Raw genomic sequence first — 12,501 nt, forward strand, 5'->3', positions numbered from 1 at the left:
CAGGAAGTTGGGATGGGGGCGGGCCGAGCTCCGGCCCGCAGCTCTGCAGGAGGCCTGTGGTGTCTGCAGTGGGCGCCGCCGATCGTATGGCCCTGAACGTTCTCCCAGGAGGCAGCGCGCAGGGCCACGCGGACCCGCCGGCCTAGCTGGTGCAGAGGACCGAGTCGGGAGAGAACCGGGATCCCTCGGTCGCCGTGCCGTCGGTGTTCGACCGGAAGAAGCGGAGCGGGGAGAGGACCGCCCTCCGTGGGGCCCACGCCGGTGCCGCTGCGTGCCGCGCCCCACGGAGAGCCGGCCGTCCTCCCGGGGCCTGAACGCTTGAGACTGGAGGCGCGTATCCCGGCCAGCCCAGCTCTGGAGGGGACACGCCTGCCTCACGTGGGGAAGGGCCGGCCGCCACGGAGGACACTGCCCTGCAGGCCCGCGGGCACCGGCGCTGTGGCCCGGCGCGGGAGCCCCGTCTCCTGGGCCGTCCCCCTCGCCGCCTGTGCGTGACCCCAGACTCGGCAGCCCGACGAGCAGGTGTTGGCGGAGGTCGCTTTGCAGACTTCAGCCCTCCCTCACCGTGGGTGGCACCGGGGAGAGCCGAGGCGGGGCCCCGGGCCACGTGAGACGCGGCGGTGGGGCCTCGGGGCACACGAGATCCGGGGTCCCGGTCCACGTGAGCAGAAGAGCCCCTGGCCACGGCCTGTGCAGCTCCGGGCAGCCCAGCCGCACCGTGGGAGGGAGTTCTGGATCGTGCTAGCTAACATTTGCAATTCGTAAAAACATTCCTCCTATCAGGCCCTCTCTGTCACGTTCCTGAGGAATTTGTCATTTTTTATTTATATTCATCCAGCTGGAATAGAAAGCCCAAGAGGCAGGAGGCAGACGGGGCTGAGTAGACATGAGCTTTGCTTTTATCAGAATCATAGGCCAGTGTTTGCCTGTAAAACGGAGAGGCGAAGGCGCTGAGAGGTCTCCTCACACGACACTGGCGTTGTGGGGCGGGGGGGCGGGGGGCTAGGGAAGTGTGCCTCCAGGGTGGGGTACGGGCTTGTCCCGTGGCCTGGCGGCTTGTAAGTGGCTGGGGTCTAGCCCGAGGCCTCTCACTCAGAGCACCACCGGTCTACCAAAGAGCAGCACCCTTGTCATCAACGGCAGTAAGACACCGGCGGGAATTCAAACCAGCACATGAACTCGATCTTCCCGTGAACCTGTCCGCATGCCTGTAGGCTGTGGGGATTTCTGATCCTGTTGCATACAGGTGTAGAAAAGACACTGGCTTTAGATAACCGTGGTGTTGTGGTTTACGTTTATTTGTTTTATCAAGAGGTTTGGCCTGTAGCTATGTCAGCGGGGGCCTTGGTTAAGCCCAGGGCGCCCAGCCTGTCTTTAATCTTCACTGGCACACTTGATGGGGAACCTTTTCTATTCGATATATTAAGCAGCAGTAGAGAGTCGAGTCAGCCTAGGAAAAGTTGTTTCTGTTTTTTTTTTTTTATTTTTTATTCTTTTGTACAGCAAAAAATGTCTTCTGGAAAATTTGACTGTTTTAATTTAGCTTTTCCATGATACCTTTTTTTTTTATATATATAAAACCACCCAGGAAGAGGTTTCAAACATATTCTAGTATTTCCAATTTATCATTATTTGCTAAACACCAGTTTACAGTTGAGGTATTTATCTTATGTTCTTTTACCAAAGGGGGGAAAAACAACCATGCTTTGATTCTAGCCAGTGGGAAAGAAGTAGAAAATAAGAAAAGCATTGTAATCCCTCCATGCTGCCGTGTTTTCAGTGTGAGGACTCCCAGTCAGGGATGTTCCCGTTACTGATACGATTTCAGCGGATGTGCAGGCCTGGCGGGCCTTGTGTTCCGGAAGCAGCGCTTTCATAGATCACCTCGACTCCCAGAAACAGTGCAGGTGCGGGAGGCGGGGGGGACAGGTATGGGGGGCGGGCAGGTATGGGGGGGGGGTGGGCAGGTGTGGGGGGGGAGGGCCTGCTGAATCTAGAGGGGAGGGTGTGGGTCTGTGCGCTGCCAGGCCTCTGTCAGAGATGGGAGCCCCGCCCCTGGCAGGCTTCTCCTGCTCTGAGACGTGAAAACGTGACGCGAGCGTGGACAAGAGGGCCTCGGCCATCGCCACGCCTCCGTCTCCTGGGCTCAGGCCCCAGGCCCGGGTCCCCCGGCCGGGCTCTTCCCGGGCTGTCGGTGTTCCCGCTCAGCCCGTCCCCTCGGCCCCGCCGGGGTGACCTCAGTGGGTCGCGCAGTCTCCGCTGAGGTTTGGCCCCGAGCGCCGTGCGTCAGCTTTGAGCTCGATGCCCTGGCTTTCCCGGCTCGTCTAATATTTTCTAACGTGTATTTTACTGCAATTTGCTCTAAGTGCTTTGAAATGAGCCTTCGGAAAGCCGTGTGGCCTCGTGCCCTGGGAACGCCATCTCACCGGGAACGCGTGTGAAGTTCCGGGAAAGGGAGGGCCGCGTGGGACGGGGCGGCTGTCCGCCAGCTGCTCGAGCTGCCCCGGAATGTTCCGTGGCCTTCGAGGCCCTGCATCCGTTACAGATTGCACTAGGTAGAGCCATTTCTCAGACTGACGGGCCTGGGTCGTTGAGACTCCGGGTGGGATGACGGGGGGTCCGCCTGCCGGTCCTCGCCGGTAGCTGGTCGGGACTTGGGGTAACACCGGTGAGCCGTGGGTGGCCCCGAGTCCCCACACTTACGGGACGCTCGCTCCCGACGCTCTCCGGGGCCGGCTCGGACCCACCCCGCTGGCCGGAGTCTCTGGGGACACCTAGCGTGTCACCCGGGCGCGAGCCAGGCTGGCGGTCGCCCGCCGCCCCTCAGCCCTGCCAGTCGGGTGGCGAGGAGAGCGGTCGCTCCGGTCTGATGCGCGGCCTTGCTGTCTGCGCTGCTCTCCGGCCCTCTTCCCGTGGTCACTCCGCCTGTGCGGCGGGCCGGCCCGAGTCAGAACACCCGCCAGTCCTGCGCTCCTCAGCCCCGAAGGCATGGCGGGGAAGTTAGAAGCACGGTGCCCCCCCCCCCCCACTCGCTGCCCCCCCCTCCCGGCGACGCTGCTTTCCCTGTGCCATTCCGCATGCCGGCTTGCTGGCTGGTGGTGTCGGTGACCGGACGCTGCCGCTGCCTCCCCGCCCCTCCCCGCCCACGTGGGCACTGCCCCCCCCCTTTGCCACTCTGGGCTCCCCGCCCCTCCCCGCCCACGTGGGCAGCGCCCCCCCCCCTTTGCCGCTCTGGACGCGCTCCCGGCCCCCGCCGCTCCTCACGCCTGCGCCCACAGAGCCCTCTAGGCCACCGGGTCCCCAGCGGGGAACGCACTGTCCCCACCGCTGCCATCGCAGGCTGGAGGCCGAGCGGCCCGTGGCCCCGGCACCGCCCTGCGCCCCCCCCCCGCCCTCGCACGACCCCCGTGCTGCCCCACCGTGCCGATCCAGCCCGCCTGGAGAGCTCGTCTGACCCACGAGACACACCCCGCACCTCTGCCCCCAGCGACGAGCCTGCGCTGAGCGAGGTCGCCACTTCTCGTCAGAGGTCATTCTTCTAGTAAAGTCACGGCGTCCACGTGGTCGCTGAGCAGGGAGAATTCAGAATAACAGACTTCCCACCGAAACTCCAATAAACACGCGTCGGGAACAATCAGTAATCCAAGAGCGTCCTCGACTTTGCTCCGAGAAGTACTAACGAGAAGCAAAGACGGCCGTTTTCGTCGTAGAAATTAATACTGAAGTGGCGACAGGAAAGGACAGTCAGTTCTCGAAAGCGATGCTTTGGGAAAGAAGAAGAGCATGGCGGAGCCGGAGGCTGCCGGGCCCCGCGGCAGGGCCGGTCCCGTCCCTCACGACGGAGGCCCGGAGAGCCGAGCAGCCGGGCAGGACGGCCGGGGCGGCTCAGGGCGGCGGGGCTGGTATGTGTCTATGAAAACACGCATAAAAGGTTTTATGTCCGCTTGAGTACACAATAAAGGCAGAGAGTGCGGAGGGAGCAAGGAACACACACAGATGAGGACCCACAGCGACAGGCGGTGGGAGGGTGGTGGTGGGGGGGGGTGGAGGGGGAGGAGAGGGAGGGAAGCTGTCGCTCTGCCTCCCATCCTGCCCAGGATCCGTCCCTGACCTCGTCCGCGGGGCGGGTGGACCCTGAGTGTGTGCGTGCGTGCGTGCGCGCGTAGGTCCCAGCGGTGCCCCTGCGTGTGGACGCACGCCCTTGTCAGCGCCGCCGTCTGCCCCTGCCTGGCCATCTCTGGGGTGTCCCGGTCCCCCCGCGGAGCCGCCCCTCCTGGCTGCCCCCGGCGGAGCTGAGCCGCCTGATTCCTTCCCCGAATCCTCTACGTCTTTCCGGGTGTCCCGGGGTGGGGGGCACGCTTGCTCCTCCCGACCTGACTCAGCTCCTGACCTGGAGAGGCTGCAGGCACACACAGTGCCCTTGCTGCTGCCTCAGTTTCCCCCGCCGCCGTGGGATCTGGCCCGGGGTCTGGGGGCTGCTCACCAGTGCCCCTGGACCGGGCCTTCCCCCCGACCTGTGCGGGAGGCGGGGGTGAGTTTCTGCACCTTCCCCTCTCCCCTCCCGCGGGAGCTCGCGGGTCCTTCCGTCAGGGAAGGAGCAAAGGGACCGGGGAGAGGAGATGCGGCTTCCTCTCTGCGGTGAAGCCCGTGGCGGTGTCCCGGGCTCCGGGAGTTTTCGCCACGCTTCCTAGGTGGCTGACGTTTTCCCCGCAGGCAGGGGAGGTGCGGCCTTTGAAGTTGGAGACAGGACCCAAGCAGAGCTGGCCTGGGTCCCCCCGCCGGCCACCCACGCGTCACCACGCCCCCTCCCCGCTCCCCGTCGGGGGTCGGGGTCGGGGTCACCGCAGGCCCGCAGCAGCCCCGGGCTGGTAGGCTGCGGCTCTCCTCCTTGAGCAGTTTTCCCGACGCGCGGGTCTGCTCTCGAGCCTGGGTTGGCACAGTCCTGGGCCAGCGTGGCTCGAGAACGTCTGACAACCTAAGATCTGGAGAGCGCTTTCACGGTTTCTTAACGGGCTGGACTTCGCGTAAGCATTTTTCTTTTGGCTCACGTATAGGTGCTTCCTGGGGAAACGTGTACACTGTGTCTTTGACCCATTGTGCTTGGCTTACGGTCTCCTGGGGCGTAGGGTGCTCGGCTGCACGCACGTGTGTCTGCCTTCCTTACACCTGCTCCGCTCACACCTGTGCCAACAGAGCCACCTGTGGAAATGAGAGAGCAGGAACAGGCTATGACCGCGCCGAGGCTTCCCACTGTGACTCAGTTTGGAGACTTTAAATGAAATTCTTTTAATAAAGAAGGGCAGGACAAGGCTATGTTCCTCATTAGTTCTGTTTGCGGAGAAATGCAACAGAGTGCCAAAGCATACGTTTGTCCCTGCCCCGTCCCCCTGGGAAGTGCATGGGTGTTAAACAGGGAGGGAGGAAACGTGCGCATCGAGGGCATGCTTTCTCATTTCTAGGAGAGGGCTTCCATCGTGAGTTTGCGCCATTAAAGGATCGAGCTTGATGGTCCGACTCCAAGTCTAGCCTGAAAGCTAGATCACTTTTTTTCCAGGTGAAAAAGTAGAATGGTAGTTGCGATGTGTTTTTTGTGTGTGTAAGTCCTCAGCGCGTCCCGGCCGGGGTTTCGGGGCGTGCGTGGGCCGCCGGCTCTCCACGCCCGTCACGAGGAGTGGAACTCGGGTGCTGGGCGTCTTACCTAGGACGGAGCCGGCTCCCTACCGAGGCGGGCCGGGGCGGCTGCATGGAAATCCTCTGGTGCTACAAGCGCGGTGCAGTGGGGCGTCCCCCCCCCCCCCCCCGTGCAGCTCCCCGGAGGGTCCTCGGCAGGTCCGCCGTGCCCGCCACCCCCTCCCCTCCCCCCTGCCGCCGCCCTCCCCTGGTGCCTTCCCTGCTAGAGAATCCGAACACGCCGGGGCCTGGTGCAACCGTGCGTGGCAGCCCCGCGCGTGGCAGGGGCAGCGGAGGGCGTCCGGGCTGGCTCTGACCTCCCAGGGTGGAAGCGAGGCGTGGGCCCGTTCACGGGGAGGCAGGGTGTTCCCGTGGCTCACGGCTGAGGTCTCTGGGGGTCATTGTGGCAGGGGAACCAACTTCCCAGGACGGCTCGGAATTGAACAACTTGATAAAGAACCATCTTCGTCTGGTGTGATCCCCGAAATGACTCCTGTCACCCCCGCCCTGGGGACTCCATCACCCCCCCCAGGCCCCTGTCACCCCCGCCCTGGGGACTCCATCACACCCCCCCAGGCCCCTGTCACCCCCGCCCTGGGGACTCCATCACCCCCCCCAGGCCCCTGTCACCCCCACCCTGGGGCCTCCAATCTCCCACCCTGGCCTGAGGGAGGCCCCGCTGAGGCGGTTCTCTGAGCTCGGGGAGGGAGGAGTGGAGCCCGTTCACGGGACACAGATGCACTGTGTGTGTGTTGGGGGGGGGGGTGTCAGGGCCATGTTCACCTGAGAGGTGACTTGTCTCCCTCGTGCTTCTCTTGAACACCCCCCGAGGGTCTGTGGCTCAGAGAACCCGCGCCTCCGGGCTCCTGAGTGGGGAGGATGTCACCCCACGGCTTGGTGCGGCGGGGCGTGGGACCGTCCCCGGGGAATCTCTGTCTCCCTGCCGCTGGGCGGGACAGGCCCTTCCGTTAGTCTGGCTTCTTCTTTTTGTCTCCAAGTTTCTGAGAGTGGACCAAGACAAGGACAGAGACTGCAGGCTGGAGTGCTCGGGGTCGCAGCAGAGGCCACTGTGCGCGTCCGACGGGAGGACCTTCCTGTCCCGCTGCGAGTTCCAGCGCGCCAAGTGCAAGGACCCCCAGCTGGACATCGCCTACCGAGGAACCTGCAAAGGTGAGCCGCGGCCCGCCCGGCGTCGGGGCCCGAGGACGGGGACGGGCGTGCGCGTGTGCGCGCGCGTGCGTTACGTAACTGTGCGTGGACGCGTGCAGTGTGTGTGCGTGTAAGTGTACGCGTCTCTGGTACACCCATGTGCGGTGTGTGTGTGTTTCTGCGTGCTGCGTGTGCGGGCCAGCTCCTCGAACACAAGTGTTGTCCTTGTCAGCTTTCTCCTGGAGTCTGCAGGCTCAGGAGTAATTCCTATGAATCCCAAAGCAGAGCGATGGTTCACGGTGGTTTCCTGTGTCTTTTTCTGGACGTGTTTTATGCTGTCCTAAAACAAATGTGTTCATGTTTTTCACAGCTTTATCTTCAGAGACTGAATTATTGTCCTCAAAAATTTTTATTGCTGGTCCTTTCTCTGCTTTATAAAACAAATAACCGTACTGGGGTTTGAACGCAGTTCTTCACGTTTGCGGGGCGGGTGCTCTATCCCTGAGCCGCGCACCCCAGCTTCGGTGGCTGGTTCTTGTTGGCATGGCGGGTGCTCTATCCCTGAGCCGCGCACCCCAGCTTCGGTGGCTGGTTCTTGTTTGCGGGGCGGGTGCTCTATCCCTGAGCCGCGCACCCCAGTTTCGGTGGCTGGTTCTTGTTTGCGGGGCGGGTGCTCTATCACTGAGCTGCACCCCGGCTTCGGTGGCTGGGGTTTGAACGCAGCTCTTCACGTTTGCGGGGCGGGTGCTCTATCCCTGAGCCGCGCACCCCAGCTTCGGTGGCTGGTTCTTGTTTGCGGGGCGGGTGCTCTATCCCTGAGCCGCGCACCCCAGCTTCGGTGGCTGGTTCTTGTTTGCGGGGCGGGTGCTCTATCCCTGAGCCGCGCACCCCAGCTTCGGTGGCTGGTTCTTGTTTGCGGGGCGGGTGCTCTATCCCTGAGCCGCGCACCCCAGCTTCGGTGGCTGGTTCTTGTTTGCGGGGCGGGTGCTCTATCACTGAGCCGCGCACCCCAGCCTCCGTGGCTGTAGCTCGGTTGGTGCCTTCGCTGGCCTGAGCTCTGAGCCACCCACTTACACACGGGTCCTCCCATGGCTGAGAGGGCGGGCACGCGCCACCACGCCCAGCCTTTCCTCTTGAGAACGGGGTTTTATGAACGGTTTACCCAGGCTGGTCTCAAACCCTGATCTTCCTGATTTCTACCTACACAGTAGCTAGGATTTATTCTTGGTTTTCTTCCTCTCTTTCTCATCCCACGTTTTAGCAAATGGAGATTATACAATTGTGTGCGTTCATGGTGCACAAGGTGTTGAGGGCTGGCTTTACCCTTGCAAACGTCTCCAGGTTAGGAATCAAATTCAAGTTACCACTCATGCTTAGAGGAACACCTTGCCACGCTCCCTGTGGTTTGTGAACGGCTCAACTCTCCACAGACACTGGGTGCTTCACACACAAACAGGAGTTTCACCAGGAGACATACTTTCTCTTCTTCTCTCCGAAACAAGACCACAGAATAAAACCGCCTTTGAGAGGATTTTCGGCGCTGATTAGTTATTATAAATAAACAAAACAATGGTTGTACCAACCACCAGTAGGGCAAAACTCCTCAGCCCTGTAATTAGGCAGGTCCTGGATATAGTTGTTCTTTCCACAATTCCGCCTTCTAAGCACACAGCCGGGTTGCTTCGTCACATGGAGACAGGCTTTCGCTCTGCCCTGCAGCCTCACACTCTGATGTGACCGGGAAGTGTCTATGGCCGGCCTAGGGGGCGGCTCACCCCTGTAATCCCAGCACTAGGGAAGCTGAGCAGGAGGATTGTGAGTTCTAGGTCATTCTGGGCCAAATAATAGAACCCAAAAGAGCTGAAGTCCGAACCAAAGCAAAAGAAACGTGTGCTTCCTCAGATGGGGCCTGTGCGGACAGAGAAGGCATCGAGCCCTCGGGAGCCTTGGCTTTGCCGTGCCAAGCCCTACCCGTCGGTCACGGCCGCACACGTGAACACAGCCCCGGGCCCTACCCCCCGGTCACGGCCGCACACGTGAACACAGTGTGAACCTCAGGCTACGACTCCAGTGACGGGTCCACAGGCTTTGCCCGCGATCGCCGGCCACAGGGTGTCAGGACTTCTTCCTCCATCGCTGTCCACGTCGGCGTCGTGGGGGAGGTGTGGCAGTTAAAGGCTTGGCCTGAGTCCTGGGCGGGGAAGGAAGACACGGGGCGGGGGGGGGGTCGTTTTGCCTCCGTGGATGGGGGGAGCGGGATGCAGAGTTAGAGGCTGCTTGGGGGTGTGCTGGCGTGGCCTCCTCTCGGGACCCGGCCCCACGGCCCCCGCTGGAGCGCACTTTGAGGGTCCCCGGTGGAGTCGCAGGTGCATGGAGACCAGGGCTGGAGCACCGGGTCCTGGGGTCTGCCCTTGCCTCGTGGGAAACGGCCCCAGATGCCCGGCGAGCCTGGAGGGGGGTGGGGGGGGGGGAAGGGTGCCTGCTTACCCCACACCACGGCGCCTGGGTCCCAGAGACCATGAACACAGCACCCAGCCGCCGGCCGCCCCTCCACGACACCCCAACCCAGATGTTGCCTACGTCCCCTGCAGAGACGCCAAGGGTGGCTCTGCTCTATCTCAGAGTGGGGTAGTCATTGGGTGGCACTGGAAATGGGCAGGTCCAGCTGCCAGCTGCTGTCCACTCAGAGTCCCTGTGACCTGGGTGGAAAGGTCAGCTCTCCCAGGACCTGTCCTTCACACCCACCCGCTCCCGTGAGAAGAGGGGCTGAGCTGCAGGACGCGGCCAGGGGTGAGTGAGGCTGCCCACCGCTGCGGAGAAGGGGGGGACCCCTGGAGGCAGGCGGGGTGGAGGGGGGGCCTGGAGGCAGCGGGGTGAAGGAGGACCCCTGGAGGCAGGCAGGGTGGAGGGGGGGCCTGGAGGCAGGCAGGGTGAAGGGGGGACCCCTGGAGGCAGGCAGGGTGAAGGGGGACCCCTGGAGGCAGGCGGGGTGAAGGGGGACCCCTGGAGGCAGGCGGGGTGAAGGGGGGGCCCTGGAGGCAGGCGGGGTGAAGGGGGGGCCCTGGAGGCAGGCGGGGTGAAGGGGGACCCCTGGAGGCAGGCGGGGTGAAGGGGGGGCCCTGGAGGCAGGCGGGGTGAAGGGGGGGCCCTGGAGGCAGGCAGGGTGAAAGGGGGGCCCTGGAGGCAGGCGGGGTGAAGGGGGACCCCTGGAGGCAGGCGGGGTGAAGGGGGGGCCCTGGAGGCAGGCAGGGTGAAGGGGGACCCTGGAGGCAGGGTGAAGGTGAAGGGGGGACCCCTGGAGGCAGGCGGGGTGAAGGGGGACCCCTGGAGGCAGGGTGAAGGTGAAGGGGGGACCCCTGGAGGCAGGTGGGGTGAAGGGGGGGACCCCTGGAGGCAGGCGGGGTGAAGGGGGACCCCTGGAGGCAGGTGGGGCGAAGGGGGGCCCATGAGACTCGACTGTGCCCTGCCTGTTTTAGCTTCGCTATTGGTGTTTAGGGAAAGGAAGCGTTAAGAATACGTAATCGTATCAGAATGTACTCTGGGGAGAAGCTTCTGGAGGCCACCGGCTAGCAAGTCTGGAAGCGGAGGAGCAGGTCACGTGGCCCCGCTCCCCGAGGCGTCTTGTGCCCGCCGTGTTCCCCTTGGGAAGGCAGGGGGCGTCCTCCCCAAGCCCGGGCCGGGGAGGCGGGGGCCCCCTGTGCTGTGCGGTGGGGAGCCCCGTTCTCGGGTGGGAGGGAGGGCTGGGCACGGACGCCCCCCGCCCTCGAGCCCTCCTCACGCCCTGTGTGCCCGCCCGGCCCGCGTTGCTGGATAGCCCTGCTGTGCACTTCTTACTCCTTCAGCGGAGATTTTTTTTTTTGCCATAAAGTTTTGATTCTCCGAAGCATGATAGGGAAGAAGTAGGCACACGTGAGATTCGCGTCACCAACGTGAGTTTAACTTGAGCCAGGAGGATTACAGGAGAAACAGCCACAGGTGGCAAACAGCAAGACTCATCTCAGGGATCGAGCTGGGTGTGGTAGCACCCCAGGCCTCACAACACACGGTCAGCAAACGCTCAAGAAAGCACAATAGTGCTGCACGGGGGGCTCGCACGCAAGGCCCGGAGGATACAGGCTGATACCGCCGGAAAGTCCAAACGACAGAGAACGCGCGAGAGAACCCACCGCACAGGCCGCCCGCCGGCTCCCACGCTGCGCTTCGTGCTGCGGCTCTGAAGGGCAGCGAGGTTGAGCTCGGCGGAAGGACCAGAGCCAGGTGTCCGGTGCCGCCGGCGGCCTAGGCTGGGGTCGCCCTGATCTACCCGGTTTCCCGCTAGATTTTCTCCGCCTGAGTTCTGGCTCAGGATGTTGAGATAGGGGCTGAGTTCCTTCCCCAGGCTGCCGTATATTACCCAGCACTTTCCACGGGTCCTCGGGGTTCACCCCTCCTGGCTCGCCCAGGCAGGCAGAGCCGGCTCGGGGGACCGGGCTGGTGCCTGAGGCCCAGGCTGGGGCTTGGCAGCCATGGAGCGACCTGGATTGGGACTTGCTCCCGGGAGCCGAGCGAGGCTAGGAGATTGGACTGGACTTGGCGCCCTGGGGTGATGGGCCTCTCCGCCCAGCCCCCCGAAGTGCTGTCTGCTGTTGACCTTGGCCAGCGTCGCGTGCAGCAGCTGTCGGCTCCTCAGAGAACATTTTCACATACGTGGTGGGTGACGGATCTGCGTGTGGCTATCTCTTTCAGATTTTATGGGACACGACAATTAAACTGTCTACGTTTAAAGCATTTAATTAAAATGGACAAAATATGAGACGTTCTGTGCATTCGTGCTACGGCGTACGCGTTCACTGGCTGGAGCCACCATGGTTTATGCTGGCGGATTCTTCCCATATTTCATAGACATTTGTGGACTTTGTGTTTTCAGAACTCAACAAATGCATTAATACTTTTTCTTTTGATCTGAGACCAGTGGGTCTGGCATTGGATAAAAAAAAGAAAAAAATAATTTAAAAAAAAACTTAAAAGGTCACATGCCAGAGGACCTTGAAACTATTCTGAAGCTAAATCATCCAGGCAGCTGGCAAGGGCAGCGACCCGGAGGCTCCAGAGGTCAGAAGCTGTGGGTGGCAGAGCGCGGACGCGGAAGTCCCCCGGTGCGCTGTCCTCGTCCCGTCCGGTGTCCGTACCGAAGGGGCAGGAATGCAGAGGTCCACGGTCGTCCCATCCTGCGTCAGTACCGAAGGGGCAGGAATGCAGAGGTCCACGGTCGTCCCGTCCTGCGCGGCCGGCATCCACGCCAGCGCCTGGATGGAGGCCGGACGGAGCCGAGCACTGGGGCCCAGAGACTCGGCGGGAAGCACCCTCGTGCGTCTAGAGGTGGTCAGCCAGCCCCAGCCCCGCGGCAGGAGAAAGTGGATGGATGGTCACTGCCGAAGGGTTGGGGCCTCGGCCTCTGTGTGGACCCCAGAGCAGCACAGCAGAGTCCACACTGGAGCCATTCTGTCTCTGGAGAACGTGCCGACTCCCAGGCCTCCATCCGGGCTCGGCGGGGAGGCTCTGGGGTCTTCATCGGTGCCCTCTGCCTGGGGCCCGGGACACACCGACCAGTGCGGGGCCCTCTGAGCGGGGCGGGGTGCAGTTCTGCACCTGGCTCCCCACCTAGAGGCGGGACCCAGGGCATGCGAACTCCCTAAGATTTTC

The 12,501-nt window shown here is 62.8% G+C and overlaps 1 protein-coding gene across 4 annotated transcripts in view; it reads left to right on the forward strand.

Annotated features, from left to right (window-relative positions):
- Positions 1 to 12,501, forward strand: part of Smoc2 (SPARC related modular calcium binding 2) — an 84,235-nt gene that overhangs the window by 20,156 nt on the left and 51,578 nt on the right. For all 4 annotated transcript variants that reach the window (XM_048354454.1, XM_048354453.1, XM_048354456.1 and 1 more), the window contains exon 2: positions 6,669 to 6,840. In XM_048354454.1, the coding sequence (XP_048210411.1) occupies positions 6,669 to 6,840 (172 nt within the window). The remainder of the gene's footprint in view (positions 1 to 6,668; positions 6,841 to 12,501) is intronic.

The sequence above is a fragment of the Perognathus longimembris genome, chromosome 9 (genome assembly GCF_023159225.1).
Source record: "Perognathus longimembris pacificus isolate PPM17 chromosome 9, ASM2315922v1, whole genome shotgun sequence".
Lineage (NCBI taxonomy): Eukaryota > Metazoa > Chordata > Mammalia > Rodentia > Heteromyidae > Perognathus > Perognathus longimembris.